At 62.7% G+C, this 19,254-nt stretch overlaps 1 protein-coding gene and 1 long non-coding RNA gene across 2 annotated transcripts; one reads left to right on the top strand and one right to left on the bottom strand.

The window, feature by feature from the left end:
* Positions 1–1,453: 1,453 nt before the first annotated feature.
* Positions 1,454–14,452, bottom strand: KLHL30 (kelch like family member 30). Its single transcript, XM_070368607.1, has 8 exons — positions 14,319–14,452; positions 11,762–12,578; positions 10,306–10,441; positions 8,392–8,478; positions 7,698–7,853; positions 5,936–6,124; positions 4,829–4,974; positions 1,454–3,536 (listed from the first exon to the last, which is right to left on the bottom strand). The coding sequence occupies exons 2-8, from the start codon at positions 12,533–12,535 to the stop codon at positions 3,099–3,101; spliced, it is 1,926 nt and encodes a 641-aa protein (XP_070224708.1). The 5' UTR covers positions 12,536–12,578; positions 14,319–14,452; the 3' UTR covers positions 1,454–3,098.
* A 156-nt stretch (positions 14,453–14,608) lies between these two features.
* LOC138987269 (uncharacterized) lies at positions 14,609–19,253 on the top strand. Its single transcript, XR_011463767.1, has 3 exons — positions 14,609–16,914; positions 17,017–17,475; positions 17,707–19,253. It is a non-coding gene; the product is annotated as an uncharacterized lncRNA (long non-coding RNA).
* Position 19,254: the final 1 nt, after the last annotated feature.

The raw sequence follows: 19,254 nt of genomic DNA, 5'->3' as shown, positions 1-19,254 counted from the left end.
GGGATCCCACTTGTTAGGGGTTCGGTGGCTGGTAAGGGCCACCCCAGAGGGAGGCCTGCTGCCTGGGGACTCCACTTCTGGGTTGCTGGCCTGTGCCCTGCTCAGGTGAGGCCGGCTGCTCCCGGGACCACATCTGCTGTTAGTCGCGTCCTGCGCCCTGGGAAGGTGAGCCTCAGGCTCTGTCACCTTAGGGGATACCGGGGACAGCGGGGACAGAGGGACCAGGTTTGGGTCACACAATCCTTCGGATAGTCTTGTGATACGGTTCCAGCTCACAGTAGGGAGCCTTGGCCCTTGTGCGGTCAGCAGTGAGGACCAGAGCCTTTGCCATGTGAAAAACAGTTATTTTCCCAAGCAGTGAGCAATCCTCATGATGTCACGGACCCGCCAGAGGACCCAAATCAGATCTGTTCCGCTGCCGAGTGGCCTCTGTACGCTCTCTGGAGGTGACGACTCGGCCCAGCCCCAGGGCGGGAGCGTGCAGAGAGCTGGGGCCTCCATGTGGGGCTCCCTGTGTGCTTCTGGGGGGTTCACAGCTCCACAAGAGCCCCAAAGGAGGGGAGGCGAGCTTAGCAAAGCGTTACACAGGCCAAGGACCCCCCCACATAGGGCTCTGGGGGCCCTGTGTGCCCCTCCCTGGCAGCAGTGTCCTGTGGGTACAGAAAGGGGGGCGGCGTCTGTGGGCAAGGTAACGGATCCCAGGGCTGAGGCACTGGGGTGGCCGCAGGCGGGGGCCGGGCGGTGTGTGGGGTGGCCCCAACCCACCCTGTGCCTTCAGGCCTGGTGGAAATCCAAGCCTCATTCCTGGGCCCTCAGGTCACGGCCTTGGCCCTGGCTTCCCGGCGGTCTGATGCAGCCAAGCTGTTCCCACTCGCTTCTCTTCCTGCAGAGGAAGGACCTCTGCCGATGAAGTCATGGGAAGCCCAGCTCCCTCTGCCCCCAGAACCGCGGGAGCCTCAGCAGCCTGTGGAGCGGCCTCCGGGGGAGGGGTGGGGGGTGGTGGGCAGCCTGCCTTTGCCATATGCCCAACATCACCCGGCTCTCAAATCATGTAGTTGCCCCCACTGTGCAGATGAGGAAACAGACTAAGCCTTGGGGTTGGCCTGAGGTCATGGAGCCCCCAGGTGCCCTCTCCCTCCCCAGCTCCCTCTCTGGGCTCTGCCTCTGCTCTGCTTGGTCCTGGAGGCAGAGGGGTGCTAACTCCCCCCTGTTGGTCCTGGGAGCCCCTTGAGCCCCCCGTTCAGTCGCCTCAGCCAGCCCACACCTCAGATGCAGCCCCCCGTCAAGTTCTTCCATCACTGAATTTGAGGGGCCAGATCCAGGCACTCTGAGGCAGCTCAGGCAGTCCGGCCCCCCAAAGTGGAGCCCCAGGCCCTGCAAGGGGGTGTGCTCCCCCACCCCAGGTACTGAGCCCCGTGCAGGCGGGCGGAGCAGAGAGCAGGCATTCACCTGGGACATTTTCAACTACGTGTATTTGATCAGAAAAAAACTCCAGTGTGACATGCTGAGTCTTTGAAATAGCACCTTTGATCAGCATCTAAAAAATATTCCAGGTGATTTTCTTACAGAAAGCGGGGAGGATCCCAGAGACCTCCGTCTTCAGTTTCACCCGCCCCATCCACCATCTGACTGACCAAGTGTCCTGAGGGCTGCGGCTCGTATTCCTCTGGGACCAGACCCTCAGCATGCCCCACTCTGTCTGGATCCTGGGACCCACTCAGGTCTCTCAGAACAGATGGGCAGGAGTCAGTCTGGGAGCAAAGTGGCCCTGGGTCTATGGGAGCCAGAGGGACCCGGAACCCGATGCTCAGAATCAGCAATGTCGGGGGCCCTGCGGTCCCCGAGGGACTCTTGGAGGAGCCCACGGGCTGGCCCTGGAGAGGAAACCCAAGTTTGGAGGGTGTCGGGAGCTGCCCGAGGGCTCAGCAGGTCGGCGCCGGGGATACAGCCAGGCTGGGCACCCCCACCAAGCCTGTGTCGAGGCGGGAGGGCCCGGTGAGGGGCCTCCATCATCCCAGTGGCCACAGACGCGGTGCCTCATTCAGGATGGGTGAGGAGGAGCAGGGGCCTGAACCTGCCCTGCGAGGGGCCCCAGTGCTTCCTGGGGGACTCTGGGCAGTCCACGTGCTGGGCCTCTTTGCCCAGCAGGCCGCCTGAGGGCAAGTCACTGGAGCACCCAGGAGCTATCCCCAGAACACCAGGACACCTGCCCCAGGACACCAGCCCCGCCAGCTCCCCTCTGGGGACCTTCCTCCTGACGAAGCGCCTTCATTTAGGTCCTGGTGATAAAGAACCTGCCTGCCAACGCAGAAGATGTAAGAGACAAGGGTTCGATCCCTGGGTCGGGAAGATCCCCCAGAGGAGGAGATGGCCACCCACTCCAATATTCTCGCCTGGAGGAGCCTATGGACGGAGGAACCTGGCAGGCTAGTCCAGGGGGTGGCAAACAGTTGGACATGACTTAAGCAACTTAGCACACACCCCAAGAAAGGGGGGAGCCGAGGCCCTTCTTGACCCCCTCTCTGGGCAGCCTTGCCGCCCTCTCTGCCCCCCGCGCCCCAGCAAGCAGAAGGCCTGTCTCTCCCAGCCCCCACACCTCGCCTCCTTCCTTCTTTGTTTCTGCGGGCATTGGCCTCCTGGGGGGCTGACCCGGAACAAGCTGGGCCTTCTATTTCCCCAGAAGCAGCCTTTGGAAACCAGGTGCCAGTGTGAGCCTGGGGGCTGGGAGACCCCTCCCAAGCCAACCCTGTGTGCCTGAGACTGGGGCGGGGGGGGTGGCCGGGCGGGTCACACAGCTGTGAGATAGCAGCAGGCCCCCCACGGCAGGCGCTGACCCCACCTCAGGGCCCTCTGCTTGGTGCCACCCGCCCTCAGCAGCCCCCCAGCTTCCAGGGCCCCCGCTGGCCCCCTCATCTGTGTGGCTCCCTCCGACCGCCACCCGAGGGACACACGGAGCGGCCGGTCCTCAGACAGATCACGAGTTCTCACGCTGCTCCCCGGGGCCCGGCTCCCTGCTCTGAGGTCTCGGACGCCCCACAGCAGGAGCACAGCTTCTCCCCATCCTTCCAGGCCTGCAGAGGCCCAGCCCCTGTCGCTGGTCAGCTCTGAGTTTGGAGTGGTGGCTGCGGAGACGAAGACTCTGCCCCTGTCGTCCCCGGTGGCCCCAGCCCAGCCTGGACCCAGAGGGGCCGGTGACGCTGAGCCGTCAGACAAACCAGACTGGAAGGGGGCCGTGCCCCTGGGGTGGGGGCACCACCAGCCCGCTCCAGGGGCGCCGCGGGGTGGCTCAGGGCTCGGGCGGGCCCGAAGGGCTGGGTCCACTTGGAGACGTCCAGGAAGACGGCGGACGCGCCGTGGTAGAGCCAGAGGCGGGGCATGGCGCCGAGGCGGACCCAGGCGTCCCGGCCGCGGTCGTAGGCCTCCATCTCCACGCGGTAGTCCCCGGCCATGCCCTGCCAGCGGCCGCCCGTGGCGTAGAGCGCGTCCCCCAGCGGCACCAGGGCCCCGTTCTCGTGCAGGCTGTGCAGGGGCTGCACCTGCAGACGGTCTGCTCTCAGCGCCCGGGCCTCAGGGTGGGGGCACCTCACCCCACCCCCCATCCAGGTGCCCCACCTGCCTCCTCTCAGCACCCGGGCCTCAGGGTGGGGGCACCTCGCCCCACCCCCCATCCAGGTGCCCCACCTGCCTCCTGGGGCCTCAGCCCTGACCCTGGCTGCCCCCGGGGGACCCCTGAGATTCTTCCTTCACAGGGAGACCCCGCTCCTCCAGGGATAACGTTCCCAGCCACCCCTTGCTCTCCGGGTTTGCCCATATCTGAGCCTGGGGCATCGAGGGGGGCCCGGGCCTCGCTCCCAAGATGCAGGCTGGGCTCTGACTCTCTGTCTGTCTCGAGGACACAGTGTGGCCTCCGCCCTGATGGATGCCCCGGGGGACTCATCGCTCTGCCCTCGACTCAGCCCGGGTCCTCAGGGGTGCCCTGGCCGGGGGCTAGCAGGCTGAGGGCTCATAGCTTTCCCCGGGCCAGGGGAGAGGTGTGCGCCCGTCCCGAAGAGCCTGGGAGGGCAGGAAGGGGAGGCCCCCTCCAGGTGGAGACGGGAACAGGCGGCAGACCTCCAGGCCTTCAGAGGACAACGTCCAGCCCTGCGGCCAGGAGCCCGGGCCAGCCCCGGGCGGCGGGCCCCAGGGACAGAGCCTGGCAGGGCCGGCCCTGCACCTGCTGTGCTGCTGTCATGGGGGCCTCCGGTCAGCTGAGCACTGACGCCAGGGGACAGCTGCGGTCAGCGGATCACAGAGGCCCCCTGTTGCCCGGCTGGCCCAGCTAGCAGAGGCCGCTGTGGGCTCTGGGCACTGTCCCTCCTCCTTCTCGGGAAGAAACGCGGAGAGAGGCCAGGGCTTTGGTGCCCCCACAAGCCCCCGGCCCCTGCCCTGGAGTGGTGGAGGAAGGGGCAATAGAAGGAATGGGGGTGCGTTTGGGGGGCCAAGGGCTGGCTCCTTGCCCCTGAAACAGCTCAAGAACCCCCTCCCTGGCTTGATCATCCCAGGGGTAGGGGACTCAGTCCTCGTGGGCCTGGTCTGCGGCAGGGAGGAGGAGCTCTCTCTGAGCTTACCGGCCCTGGAGCGCCCCTGGCCAAGCCTGGTTCTGCCCCCTTGAGGAGGAGGACAGGTTTCTCTGTGTGTTGGGGACAGAGCATCTGCAGTGACCAGCGGCCCCAGGTCCTCGGGAGGGGGGTGCTCTGGGCCCTTGCGTCTGCAGGCCCCGTCCCCTGCTCCCTGCCCCAGGGGGGCCCACAGCCCAGGCCTGCTCTTTCCGGGGTGGGGGGTGGCTCACCTTCTGCCACAGGTTGGCCCCGGGGTCATACACGTAGACCTTCTTGGTGTTGTCCCCCACCAGGTAGAGTGCCCCGTGCAGGGCAGCGCAGCGTGGAGACGACAGGTACTTGGGGAGGAAGGGCGAGGCGATCACGCTCCAGGCGTCTGCGGACACACGCCCGCCCACGTCACTGGGGAGGCCCTCTGAGCCTCCTGCCCTGCCGTGCGGGTGGGGGCACCCCACTGAGCCCCACTCCTGCTCAGGGGGAGGGCAGGGTCCCCAGGAGCCTCATTCTCGGGTCCTCAGGAGGGGCTATGAGGCATCCAGAGGCCTTGGCCTGAGTGGGTGCCCCGGGCCTCTGCCTCCATCCTGCTGGCCCCTCGGTCCGGTACCCGGGGCCCCCACCCGACCCTGGGCCTGGTCCGTCTCATGGGATCCTCAGCCTCACTGTCCAGAGGATGGACCGGAGGGGCTGCCCCAAGGGAGAGACAGAGAGTTGGCTCCTTCCCCCTGAAACAGCTCAAGAACCCCCATCCCCGGCTTGATCACCCCCAGAGGCCAGGGACTCACTCCCTCTCGACTCACTGCCTCTCAGGCCTGGCCCATGCCAGGAAGGAGGTGCTTTGTGCGAGCCCTGTATCCTCAGATCGGGGCCCAAGCTCTGACCCCGACCCTAGAGCCCGAGCTGGTGTCCGCCAGGCCTTGGGGGTCCAGGCCCGCTGCCCCTCCCCACAAGGCTGGCTCCAGGCAGAGCCAGCAGCCAGACAGGTTTAGGACCTGGGGCAGGGCTTCCTGGTCCCCCCCACCTGCCACTGTGCCCCCAGCCCCAACACCTCTAGACTGTGGGGGGCTGTGGCTCTGTGCCGGTGAACCCTGTGGGCCCCTGCCTTCCTCCACCGCCCCATCCATCACTGGGGTAAGGGGGGCCGTGACCCTTTGTAAGAGGCCTGCGGCTGCCCGCTCCCTGACCCTGTTGGCCACACCTATCCCCGGGGCCCCCCAACCCACCCAGCGGCTGAGACAGGGTCACAGCCTTGCAGAGGGGCCCTGAGGCCACCTGTGCCCACCCTCTTGGCCCCGCGGGCCGCCCCCAGCCCCAGCCACACCCCCTGTCCCCCTCCACACCTGTGACCGGGTTGTAGCATTGCAGAGCCAGGGCATTGTACTTGCAAGCACTGGAGCCCACCAGGTAGAGCCGGCCCCCGCAGCCGGCTGCGGAGAAGTTGCTGACATACTTGAGGGCTGGGCGGATGGGCGTCCAGGTGTCCGTGAAGGGGTCATAGCTCTCCACCTCCACCACATCCAGAGTGGTGCCTGCGGGGCCAAGGGTAGCGTTAGGGCTGCAGGGGCCTAGGACGAGGAAGGTTCCTGGAAACACAGGGTCTGAGGCTCTGCAGAGGCTGCAGGGGCTGCCCTGGGTGCCCAGGGGGACAAGGGCAGGGGGAGGTGGGCACAGCTCGGAGAGGCAGGTACATGCGGGCATGCGTGTGTGGTCCGTGGCTTCAGTTGTGCCCGACTCTTTGAGACCCCACGGACTGCAGCACACCAGGCTTCCCTGTTTATGCGGTTTTCCAGGCAAGAATACTCAAGCGAGTTGTCATGCCCTCCTCCAGGGGATGTTTCTGACCCAGGGTTCAAACCAGCATCTCCTGCCTTGCAGGCAGATGCTCTGCCCACCGAGCCACCTGGGAAGCCTGAGAGGCAGGGATGTGCCCCATTTTACAGAGAGGGCAGCAGAGCTCAGAGAAGGGAGAGTGTCTGTCCAAGGCCACTCGCCAAGAAGTGGCATGGGAGTGGGCTCCTGGACCAGGGATGCCTGACTTCGGAGTGGGTGATGGGGCCTCCCGGTGAGGCCCAGGTGCTCTGAGCCCTTCAGAGCCCAGGGTGACTGGAGAGGTGCCTGTGGGGGTCCCGGGAGGCTGCCATCTCCAGGCCCTTCACACGGCGGAGGCCCTTCCTGGGATGGAGAAAGTCATTCTCGGGGGGACTTTTAGGCAGCCCCTCACCCAGCCCCTCCCATATGGTGCTAGTGGAAAAGAACCCGCCTGCCAATGCAAAGAGACGTGGGCTCCATCCCTGGGTTGGGAAGATCCCCTGGAGGAGGGCATGGCAACCCACTCCAGCATTCTTGCTTGGAGAGTTCCATGAACAGAGGAACCTGGCGGGCTGCAGTCCTTGGGGTCGCAGAGTCGGACACGACCGAGCGACTTAGCACGCACGCAGTGTCCCAGCCCTGGACCGCCTGGGTGTGATGGTGACGCACACCAGCGTGGGTGGGCACCCACCTGGAACCCACCTCGGGCTCTGAGAGCCTGGGCCCCAAGCTGCCTTGTACCCTGTGCAAGCCCTCTGTCCTCGGGTGGGGGACACGGAAGCCACTGAGGGAAAGGGGGTCCCCGGGACAGGTGGGGCTCCGGGGATGGCGCTAGGGCCAGCTGTCACCTCCGGAGGCCGTGGGACACTTGCTCAGCCGCCTGCTGCGTCGTTCACTATTCATCTGTCAGCATCCCCAGGGCGACTCCTCGCAGCGCCTCTGGGGTGCAGGGGGGACACGGTGGGCCCTGAGCTCAGGCCGGGGGTGTCTGGAGCCCAGGTGACAGCGAAAGGGTGCCCCGTGGGTCCCCTCGCCCCAGGGACGTCACCGAGGAGGTGACCCCGAGCTGAGGGCCGAGCCCTGGTCCTGGGGTGAGCGTGGCCATCCCCATAGGCAGCTGAGACCCTGGCTCTTCACAGGGTTGGGGGACTGACTCCTTGTCCTGTTCTCTGCGTCCCAGAAAACATGGAAGCAGCCTGGAGCTGGGCCCTGAGACTCCTGCCTGAGCCGCACCCCAGGATGCCCGGGGGCGGGGCGCGGCGGCAGGGGGCGGGGCGCGGGGAGGGGCCTTACCGCCGACCGCGTAGATCTCCCCGTTGAGCGCGGCGCTGGCGTGGTTGGTGCGGGCCTTCAGCATGGGCGCCACCGGCCTCCAGGCGGCCTCCTTCAGGGGGAAGCACCAGGCCTGCGTGGTGGACCACGCGTCCGTCCTGGAACCCCGAGAGCCCCCTACGAGAGAGGCTCTGTCTACGCGGGCGCCCACTGGCCTGGGACCTCCGGGCGGGCGGGGACTGAGCACCAGGGCTCCTGCCCCCTCCTCGGTGCCAGGCCTCCGTCCTGCGGGACCCTGGGTAGGGGGGTGGTGACCGCGGTGGCACAGTCTAGCCCTGTGACCTGCAGAGACCCCTCCACACCACATGAACAAGCGGGACAGCCTCTCAGACCTCCATCAGTGAAACTTTTTTCTCAACCAATCCTCCTGAGGACTGCACCCCCCCCCAACTTCCAAGATATAAGAGCAGAGGGACACCCCCCTCCTTCACATGCTTCCTCCTGGGGAGACCCTGGCTGCAGGACAGAGCCCGTGACGCTCCCCTGTGCCGGCGTGTGGACCCGTGGACTTGACATGACATTTCCTTGTTTCTGTAGGATGGAAAGGTCTGGGAGAGTCTTGACCAAATGGCCAGTGATCCGAGCATGGCATTCAGGGCTCAGCCTCGGGGCTCAGGACACGGCCCCCGCCCCCCACGCCCCCCCCGCCGCCCACCTGTCACGTAGACGTCGTTGTTGAGCGCCGCCAGCGAGAAGCCCCACTTGTGGTGGTCGGGGAAGTCTGGGAGGGCCATCCACCTCTCTGGCAGAAGACAGGGGAGTGTCAGGGTGGCAGGGCTTACTGTGGGGGCCCCCTTCCTGCTCTGCGCCTTTCCGCTTGAGGGGGGCAGAAATGTCCCCTCACCGGTGGGGGGCAGAGGCTGGACTCAGCTGGGTGCAGAGGTGGGGAAGGATACCCAGTGGTGTGGGTTCAACATGGCCCCGGCTGCCCCTGCTGCCCCGGGCTTGGCTCCAGGGGGTCCCTGGCTCCCATGCCACCCTTGGGGCCTGGCACCCTGGGTGTGCAGAGAAGGGGCCCAGGCTCCAGGGGCTGGCTCTCACCCTCACCCTGCAGCTGATCCTACCAACCCCGATGGACTTTTTGGCCCCTAGTCAGCTCCCACCCCAATCAGGTGGAGGAGGGGTTAAGGGGCCTGATCACTAAGCCACAGGTGGGTTATAACACAAGCATCTTTCATTCACTCGCTTCTTGTCTTTTCGCTCACCCCGAGCACCTTCTGGGCCCACGGGCAGCAGGGAGGGGACCAGACGCGGCCATGCAGCTGGCAGAGTGGGTCCCAACCCCCGTGCCCCTGCTCCAGTGCCGTGGCCTCAGACAAAGCCCAGCCTCAGTTTCCTCATCTGTAGAATGGGGCTAATCTCTCTCCTGGTGGGTGGGGACTGTGGGAGATGCGGCCGTCACACGGCAGCTGCCCAGCTGACGGTGGCTGTGAGAATTAATGCCCCTGAGGTGAGACAGAGCAATGCCCACACCACTGCATGAGGCAGCAATGGATCTGCCTTCACGAAGCTACAAGAGCAAGAGATTGACTTTGAAAAAAACCAAAACGAGCAATAAAAATGGGAATGTTTAGTCCTCTCTATGGACACATTTTGGGTGTTTGTGGAAGGCTGTGGGAGACACCGGCCTCTGGGATGTCCCCAGGAGGATTCCTGTTTACTGTTTACAACTGTACAGTGGTTTTCAGGACATGCGGAACCCCCGCTAGGCAGGGACTGTGTGTCCCCCTGACTCATGTCTGTGTCACCCCAGGGTGGGGACACCAGGCCTTTGCCTGCCAGCCTCCCTGCCGCCGCCCTCCCCCCCCGGGGTCTCAGGGACAGCTGCTCCCAATTCATCTGCTGACGTCAGCCCACAAATCCCCCCCGTCAGCCCTGGCTTCCTGGAGCCCGCCAGCCGCTGACGCCACGGGGTGATGGCCCCCTGCCCAGCAGCCCCAGGACGGCGGCCAGCGAACCAGTGCTTTCCAAGAATTTCCCGGGGCTGGCGTGGCCCCCCTCCCCCCAGAGCCCTGCTGCCCTCTCACCCCTCCTTTCCGGTGGGGGGGGGGACCTGTGAAGGGGCTCCTGGGCAGGAGAGGCAGGCCTGGCCCCCTTTCTTCACACTGACTCCTCATTACAAAGGCCATTTCACAGATGAGGAAACTGAGGCTCAAGGAGGCAAAGTGACCCGCTCAAAGGCGGGAATCGGGACCCCACTGGGCCCACCCTGATCCTGAGCTGTTGCACCCCAGGCTGTCCGCACCCCCAGCTCCCTGTGCTCCTCAGGACTGAGGCCCCGTTAGGCAGACAGAGGAAAAGCGCCAAGGGGAAGCAGCTGCCAGCTGGCCCTCCCGCCCAGGCCAGTGGCCACTTTGCCACACCAGGCAGTCTGGGCAGGGGACGCTTTCCCCAGGCCCCAGCGCGTGGAACCCCAGAGTTAGGGCTGCGGCTGGAGGCAGAGGGGTTCGCAGGGCCCCCCCGCAGTCCACCTCCCTCCCCTGCTGGGGCCTGGGCTCCTCTGCAACCCCCCCACCTCAAGGACGGAGGGCGCCCTGCGTCGGGGCTGTGGGGCCCTCAGGGTACTCACTGGCCTTGGTGTGGTAGAAGGCGAAGTTCCCGGCCAGGGGGGCGAGCTCCTCAGCTCCCTCCTCCTCCTCCTCCAGCGCCCGCCCGCCCACCACCACCAGGACCTCCTCCAGCTTCTGCGGGAGGGCCAGCAGTGCCTGTGGGGCCAGGGGGCTGGGGTTAGGGGCAGGCCCTATCCTTGGTCAGAGGGGCCCGGGTGCGGAGGCTGGCCGTGGCCTGGGCATTTGGGAGCTGCTGTGGGTCCACAGTGTGGCCCTGCGTCAGTGCACATGCGTGGGGTGGGGCGAGCTGCAGCGTGTGCGTGCCTGTGTGGGCTTGTGCATGAGTGTGTGTGCATACACGTCCACATGCAATGGCTGCCATGGGCTGGTGATGGCAAGCGCTCTGAACCTGGACAGGTGGCAGCCGGGTCCTCGTGGGCCTGAGCGCGAGGCCTGCTCCCTCCCAGCCGCTCTCCAGCCCCTGCCCCGCCGAACAGAGTTGTTTCTGCACCACCTTTGGAACCAACCCCCAGACCCTGTCCCCAGACCCCCAGGTAGGCTCCCCACCCCCTGGGAGCCCAGCTCCCCTGTGCCAGCCGGGGTGGCCACATAGGATGGCCCTGGATGGCAGGAAATGCTGAAATGTTTCTTGCTGGGTGAGAGCTCCCTGGATCCCAGAGTCCCACTGCCTCTCTGACCCACCCTCAAGTGTCCTGACGTCCCACCTCCAGCACCTACAGGGTGACCACCTCGTGTGCGGGTGGCCAGCGGCTGCACCCTGTACCCGGCAGGCCGGTGGTGTGGATGCAGAGTGGCCAGTATTTTCCACCACACCCCCCACCGCTGGCCTGAGCCACATCTTTGTCCCCAGAGTTGGCTCCTAACAGGTTCTTCTGAGCAAAGCCCTGAGCCAGCTGCCTGGGAGCAGACAGACTTCAGCTCCTTGCCTCAGTCACACCCTGGCCTGTCAATTAAGAACTTGCCCTCTCACCAGGCCCACCGCCAGCCCAGATAGGAAATTGCATCCCATAAACGCTTGAGCAGCTTCCGAAGGTCAGGTGGTGGCCGGCTGCCACGCCTGTCCGTGCTCCTCGCCTCTGTACAAGCTGTGCGCTCTTCCTGGCTTACTTAACCCTGCCGGGCTCCTATCTTTCCTCTAAAGCCCAGCTCAGATGCTGCCTCCTCCAGGCAGCTTTCCCTGACTGCCTGCCCCTGTGAGGACACCCAAAGTCCAGCATGGCCTTTCTCATGTGCCTTGGGTGTGTTTCCAGGGGGTTTTCCCGCCAAGCTGTGGGCTAGGGATGACCACTTCTGGGTCCCCTGTCCTCACGGGCAGGAAGTGGCACACACAGGGGCGCAGTCTGTACTTGGGAAGTGAACCGACCCCAGGGAGGCGGGGTTGCACACTCCATCCCGTCTGTCCCCGTGCGGGTGGGGTTTCGGGGCTCCTCTCCCTGCTCCCCACCTGTCACTCACCCCCTCGTGGCCCTGGGCCAAGGCCTCCCGACAGGCCTCCGACTCCCGGATCAGCGGCTCCGAGGCCAGCAGCTGCTGCACGTGGGGCCTGGGCACGGCGTCCAGGTGCACCAGGCTGAGCAGCTCGGGCAGGTGGGCGGCCCGGACCTGGGGGTCGTGGCGTACCCAGCGCAGCAGTGCCTCCAGCCGGCTCTGCTCCGGCTGCACCTGCAGCAGGTCACTGGCCAGGCAGGCGGCCAGCCGCTCCTGGGACAGCTGCAGGAACTCGTCCTCCCGGGCCACGGCCTCGAAGTTCTCCCGCAGGAAGGCCCAGGCCTTGGCGGCCACGCCCAGCAGCCCCTGCTGTTCCCCAAACTCGCAGATGCCCAGACAGTTGGAGGCGTCGAGCTGCTGCTGCAGGTAGCGGCCGCAGACCTTCTGCACCGCGGGGAAGTGCAGGCGTGCGGCCGTGCGGGTCAGCGCCTCCACGTTGCCCTGGGTGACGGTCAGCCGGCCCGTGTACACGAAGTCCACCAGCTGCGCCACCACAGCGGGCTCCACGTCCCGCAGCTCCACGCGCGCTGAGAAGCTCTCCGCGAAGTCTCCCGCGAACATGGCGTGGAAGTAAGGGCTGCTCAGGGCCAGGAGCCCGCGGTGGCAGGGCAGCTCCCGGCCGCCCACCAGCAGCGTGAGGTCCACCAGCTTGGGCTGGGAGCGCAGCCGCTGCAGACCGTCCAGCACGTCCTGGGCATGCGAGGGCAGGTGGAAGTCCAGGTCGTCCACGTTCCGCACCATGACAGTGAGGTTCACCTACTCACGGGCGTCCGCGCGCGGGCTCCTGGGGAGAGGAGCCAGCACGGTCAGCCAGGGGGACTGTCTCGTTGGCCCGAGTCACCTGTCAGGCTGACCCGTCTGAGCATCAACCACACGTGAAGTGCTTCGCCCAGCCTCTCACCTAAACCAGCCCCGAGGCCCTGGGAGCCGGAGGCGTTGTCTTTCCCAGGTGAGGCGGTTGAGGCTCAGAGAGCCTAGGCAATCAGGGCAGGATGGGCCAGCAAGAGAACCAAGCCTCAGCCCCTCTCTGCACCTCTGGACTGTGTGAAACAGAGCCACCCCCAACCCTCCTAGTGGCCTCCTCTACTCCCAGATCCCCCCTTGCTGGGAAGGGCATCTGCATTTAAATAGTTTCAGCCCCATGGGTCCTTACTGGCCTGCGGTTACAGGGAACCTCAGCTGCCATGACCTTTCTGGGTGACCTTGAGTGAGCCACGCCCCTCTCTGGTCCCAGCCTTGTCATCTGCAGACTGAGAGGCTGGAGGTGAAAGGGCTGGGGGATCAGCCGTGCCCTCACGGTGCCCCCCTCAGACCAGGCCATCCTGGATTTTGCACAAACACTCGTCATTCAGCCCTCATGGGAACCCTGCCAGCCGTCGGTCGCTGTTCCCGCCCCTTTAAAGGTGGGGAAACAGAGGCAAAAAGAGGCTCAAGGCCCTCATCCAAGACTACACAGCTCGGGGGTCCTGGGCCCCCGGACCCCCCAGGTTATGACACTGGATGTAGGTTGGCGAAGACAAGCAACCACAAGAGAGCAATCTCAGTTCGAATCGCCTGATCCAGCGAACGCACTTCTGGGCTAATTTAATTATGCACATATTTCCTTACGATCTTCTGATATTTTTGCCCTAAGAAAACCGCCCCAGAAAAAAGAAAGTTCTGCACAGCTTGTCTTCCCCTGAGTGACCACAGAGCAAGAAGCTGTACCCTGAGATGCTGTGGGTCCACCAGGGGGCGCCTTAGCAGCCAACAAAGCAAAGGCCAGTGCAAAATGCCGGGTCCACCCAGTGCCATCGAAACGACAAAGCCCCAAAGCTCCCATAAGGAGAACTTGCCCTGTGGACGCCCCAGGTCCCGTGCCGGTGGCGGGAACTTGAGCAGGGAGGCACACAGAGAACCCACCCGGAGGCCCAAGAACCTGCCTGGGCTCCGCTGGGTCAGGATGGGTCCAGGGCCCTGGTGGGCGTCCAGCCTGCCTCACCCCCTCCCTGCAAGGCCCTCTGGCTCGGGGGAAGGCAGCGCGTCCCTCTCAGGGGAGCGCAGGAGATTAGCCAGGCGGCCACTGCCCCAGGCAGCCGGAGGCCAGTGGGCGGGAGCGCCTGGCACCTTCCCGGGGAGCCTCAGGTCATCTGCTGACACCTGCCTCCCTGCAGTCCTCACCGGGGGCCGAGGCTTCCAGGGGGCTCAGAGCCCCCTGCCCAGTGCCTGCCAGGCCAGGAGTGAGGAGGGCAGAGCGGGCAGGACAACAAAGGGCCTCAGTCCAGCCCTGGCTGGGGCTGGACACCGAAGCCCCAGCTTCGGTCCAGCCTGCCCCCCACTTCTCCAGAAAGACCTGAAGGGAAGCAGCCCCGCTGAGCCCCCACCCCAGCCCCCTGGGGCTGGGTCTAGGCTGTGTGCGGGTCTCTCCGCAAAGCACTCAGGGCTGGGATCTCCAGGCCCACTGGGCTGTCCACTGTAACTCCCCTTCCCCTGCTGGTCCCAGCCCCGGTCCTCACCTCCCCCTTCCGGCTGCCCCCAATCCTACCTCTCAGTGGGTCTTTGAGACCTTGTCTCAGAACTCAGGCTGGAGAACACGACTGCCCAGCCGGCCAAGGGGCATGGAGGATCTGCTGGGATATGACGGGGCCAGGCTGGGCTGGGCTGGGCTGGCAGCCACGTGGGGACAGAAGGGTATTTTTAGTCTCTGTCAGCATCTGGTGGGAGGGGGGTGGCCAGTAAGGGAAGGAGAGGAGTGACAGCTCCTCTCTGCTTGTCCTCTCTGAATGACCATGCTGGCCGGGAGCCTCCTGTGACCCCTGGGCCAGGACAGACAGCAGCAAGCACCCGGGGAGTGGCACGTCTGGGCTTACCCCTTACTCCCAGTGAGGAGTGTTGGGTCTCTCACTTCTGTGTTTTCTCATTGGCAAGAGGGGCACAGTGAAGCCCGAGCTGGGGACTCAGGGGCCACACAGAGCCCTCAGTTCAGGGCCAGGGTGTCATAAGGGCCCGGCACATACCAGCTTTCCTGTGGTTATTGACAGGGGCGCATGTGGCCTCTTATTTTCCATCACATGGGAAAAAGTGACCATGGTGAGGAAATGGGGGTTGCTCAGCAAAGACTTTCAAGACCTGGGGTCCCTGGTGCTGGGAAGTCTTGGTGGTAAAGGAGGGGCTCAGAGAGGCGCCTCCCAGGCTGGTGACGGGGGTGCGCGGTCCCGAGGCTCTGTGTTTGTATCGTGGCCTTGGCCTTGGGCCTGCCCTGATGTCTTCGTTAGTAGTGATGCCCAGGAAGGCTAAGAAATGGGATGGTCTAAAAATACAGCTGCAGAGGCTCGTGACCTCCTGGGAGGCCTGGTTCACGGCAGTCACAGGGGAACTCCTGACACCTGGATCTCTGCAGGTTCTGGAGTCACAGGCCCCGACTGAGTCTGGGGTGAGTGGAGGGCATGCAAGGCATCTCCGCCAGGGGGCAGAGGGGGCATCTCTCATGCCAGGGGCAGAGGGGGGCATCTCTCATGCCAGGGGGCAGAGGGATGTTTCCAGCCCCAGGCCTACAGGCACCAGGGAGGCCCGCTGGGGGGCTCTGCCTGTCAGCCCCTCCGTCTTGTACCCGCTTGGGCCTCACCAGTACAACCAGTTTCAAGGTGTGCTGGGACGTGGAGGAGTCAGGTGGCCAAGGCTGACCGGCCTCCCAAAGCCCACTGGGGACTGGCTGGTGCTCTTACAGGACAGAGGGGCCTGGGGGCACCAGGGTGACGGGCCCCACTCCTGGCAAGGTAAGGGAATTTCCCCAGGGTGTCTGGGTGTCAGGACAGCGCGGGTTTGGGACAGCTGTCTCCTCCCGGGGACGTGGCAGCTGGCCCAGCTTCCTGCTGAGGCGCTGGTTGTGAGCCGGCCCCAGTCTCTGCTCTAATGTGGGAGTGTGGTCATCACACAGACACTGCAGGGATCACCTGCCCAACCACACGCTCTCGGGGCCTCCCACACGCTGCTCACTCACAGGTGTCCTGAGTCCGAGCTTCCCTCCACAGCCCAGTCCAGCCAGATCAGTCATATCCTAGCCCAGCTCAGCCCAGTCATAGCCCAGCTCAGCCCAGTCCAGTCATATCCCAGTTTAGCCCAGTCCAGGCCAGCCCAGCCATATCCCAGTTCAGTCCAGCCCAGCTCAGCCCAGTCCAACCCAGTCATAACCCACTTCAGTCCAGCCCAGTCACATCACAGTTCAGTCTAGCCCAGTCATATCCCAATTCAGTCTAGCCCAGTTCAGCCCAGCCCAGCCTAGTCCAGACCAGTCATATCCTAGTTCAGTCCAGCCCAGCTCAGCCCAGTCCAGTCATATCCCAATTTAGCCCAGCCCAGGCCAGCCCAGTCATAGCCCAACCCAGCTCAGCCCAGTCCAGCCCAGTCATATCCCAGTTCAGCCTTGCCCAGTCATAGCCCAGTCCAGCCCAAGGTCCTGCCCCTTCCCCAGAGCCCCAGGACTTCCCCCTAGGCTTCCTCAGCATCAGCCTTCCTCCCGGGGGCTTCATGGATGTCTCCAGCTCTTGCTGTGTCCAGGGCCATCCCGTTCCCCCTAGGCTTCCTCAGCATCAGCCTTCCTCCCGGGGGCTTCATGGATGTCTCCAGCTCTTGCTGTGTCCAGGGCCATCCCGTTCCCCCTAGGCTTCCTCAGCATCAGCCTTCCTCCCGGGGCTTCATGGATGTCTCCAGCTCTTGCTGTGTCCAGGGCCATCCCGTTCCCCCTAGGCTTCCTCAGCATCAGCCTTCCTCCCAGGGCTTCATGGATGTCTCCAGCTCTTGCTGTGTCCAGGGCCATCCCGTTCCCCCTAGGCTTCCTTAGCATCAGCCTTCCTCCCGGGGGCTTCATGGATGTCTCCAGCTCTTGCTGTGTCCAGGGCCCTCCCGGAGAAGGCGCTGGAGGGGAAACAGAGGCATTGGTTTTGCCTCCCGACCCCAGCCCCCACTTTGTTTGCAGGCAGAGCACGAAGGGTTAATGCACCCCTGACTTGGGCCGCAGGAGACAGGACAGGCGATGCTGATGACAGGCCAGGGTCACGGGCAGCTCCCCGCCCCCCGTCTTGTGTACAGCACAGGGCGCCAAGAATGGACGCCCTACGGGGACCCAGCGCCTCAGATGACAGGTCAGTTTGGGAAACTCGAAACCAGGGGCTCAACAGATCCTCATCGTCGGATTGCTCCCCAGTGGGGCAATTTTTAAAAATATGCTGCCTGTTTCTTTTTAGGATGATAAAAATAACACATGTTCATGGTGGGAGATTTGGAAAACACAGAAAGACACGAAGCAGAAAACTGGCAACAGACAATCCCCACGAGCGCACGGGTGTCAGGACCGTGGCGAGGCCTGTGTTCTGTTTCATCACAGTACTCTGTGGCAAGCATTTCTGATGTGATGAGGCATTTCTGATGTGATGAGTCTTTGGACCATGTGATTTTTAATTCCACCATAATGGGGACACATCATGCTTTAAGAAGGTGGAAGTGACACCCGATCACTTCTAGTAATGGACGTGCAGGTTGGGAGCCATGCGGACTGTGGTGACACAGGCGTCACCTCTGTGCCTTGCCCCGGAACAGATGGGGAGTGTGAGATGACCGCGGTAAAGCACACAATCATCTTTACAGCCTGATGCGTGGACAGAGGGTCGTCCAGCTCGGGTGACCGAGGCACTTACCTGCAGGAGGTAAGACTGCCCCCTACGCTCAGCCTGGCCCTGTCATGCTGTGGGGTCCTGCACAACCAGACCCGCCCACCCCCTCAGCGGGTGTTTCACGGATTTACTTGCTCAAAGCATCTCTTATTCCGTCTGGGATTTATCTGGGGCATAGGGTGCCGTAAGGTCATACATATTCTTCCCCAAATAGTTTCCAACACTCTCAGTACTATTATTAACAATCCCTTCTTTCCCCCACAGATTTGCTGCAGCATCTCTATTGCAAAAGGGCAATGTTTTCTGTGTGAAGTGTCTCTTCTGCTGATTTGAATGACCATATTCTAGGGTCAGAACAACCCTAGTTCCATCAATGGACTCAGTTCAGTTCAGTTGCTCACTCGTGTCCGACTCTTTGCGACCCCATGAACCGCAGCACGCCAGGCCTCCCTGTCCATCACCAACTCCCGGAGTCCACCCAAACCCACGTCCATTGAGTCAGTGATGCCATCCAACCATCTCATCTTCTGTCGTCCCCTTCTCCTCCTACCCTCAATCTTTCCCAGCATCAGGGTCTTTTCAAATGAGTCAGCTTTCCACATCAGGTGGCCAAAGTATTGGAGTTTCAGCTTCAGCATCAGTCTTACCAGTGGACACCCAGGACTGATCTTTAGGATGGACTGGTTGGATCCCCTTGCAGTCCAAGGGACTCTCAAGAGTCTTCTCCAACACCACAGTTCAAAAGCATCAATTCTTCGGCGCTCAACTTTCTTTATAGTCCAACTCTCACATCCACACATGACCACTGGGAAAACCATAACCTTGACTAGATGGACTTTTTTTGACAAAATAATGTCTCTGCTTTTTAATATGCTGTCTAGGTTGGTCATAACTTTCCTTCCAAGGAGTAAGTGTCTTTTAATTTCATGGCCGTAGTCACCATCTGCGGTGATCTTGGAGCCCAGAAAAATAGTCAGCCACTGTTTCCCCATCTATTTCCCATGAAGTGATGGGACAGGAAGCCATGATCTTAGTTTTCTGAATGTTGAGCTTAAGCTAACTTTTTCACTCTCCTCTTTCACTTCCATCAAGAGGCTCTTTAGTTCTTCTTCACTTTCTGCCATAAGGGTGGTGTCATCTGCATATCTGAGGTTATTGATATTTCTCCCGGCAATCTTGATTCCAGCTTGTGCTTCATCCAGCCCAGTGTTACTCATGATGTACTCTGCATATAAGTTAATAAGCAGGGTGACAATATACAGCCTTGACGTACTCCTTTTCCTATTTGGAACCAGTCTGTTGTTCCATGTCCAGTTCTAACTATTGCTTCCTGACCTGCATATAGGTTTCTCAAGAGGCAGGTCAGGTGGTCTGGTATTCCCATCTCTTTCAGAATTTTCCACAGTTTATTGTGATCCACACAGTCAAAGGCTTTGGCATAGTCAATAAAGCAGAAATAGATGTTTTTCTGGAACTCTCTTGCTTTTACAATGATCCAGCAGATGTGGGCAATTTGATCTCTGGTTCCTCTGCTTTTTCTAAAACCAGCTTGAGCATTCGGAAGTTCATGGTTCACATATTGCTGAAGCCTGGCTTGGAGAATTTTGAGCATCTCTTTACTAGCGTGTGAGATGAGTGCAATTGTGCGATAGTTTGAGCATTCTTCGGCATTTCCTTTCCTTGGGATTGGAATGAAAACTGACCTTTTCCAGTCCTGTGGCCACTGCTGAGTTTTCCAAATTTGCTGGCATATTGAGTGTAGCACTTTCACAGCATCATCTTTCAGGATTTGAAATTGCTCCACTGGAATTC

The sequence above is a fragment of the Bos mutus genome, chromosome 3, assembly GCF_027580195.1.
Source record: "Bos mutus isolate GX-2022 chromosome 3, NWIPB_WYAK_1.1, whole genome shotgun sequence".
NCBI classification, from domain to species: domain Eukaryota; kingdom Metazoa; phylum Chordata; class Mammalia; order Artiodactyla; family Bovidae; genus Bos; species Bos mutus.
This window is presented reverse-complemented; position numbering and strand designations above follow the sequence as displayed.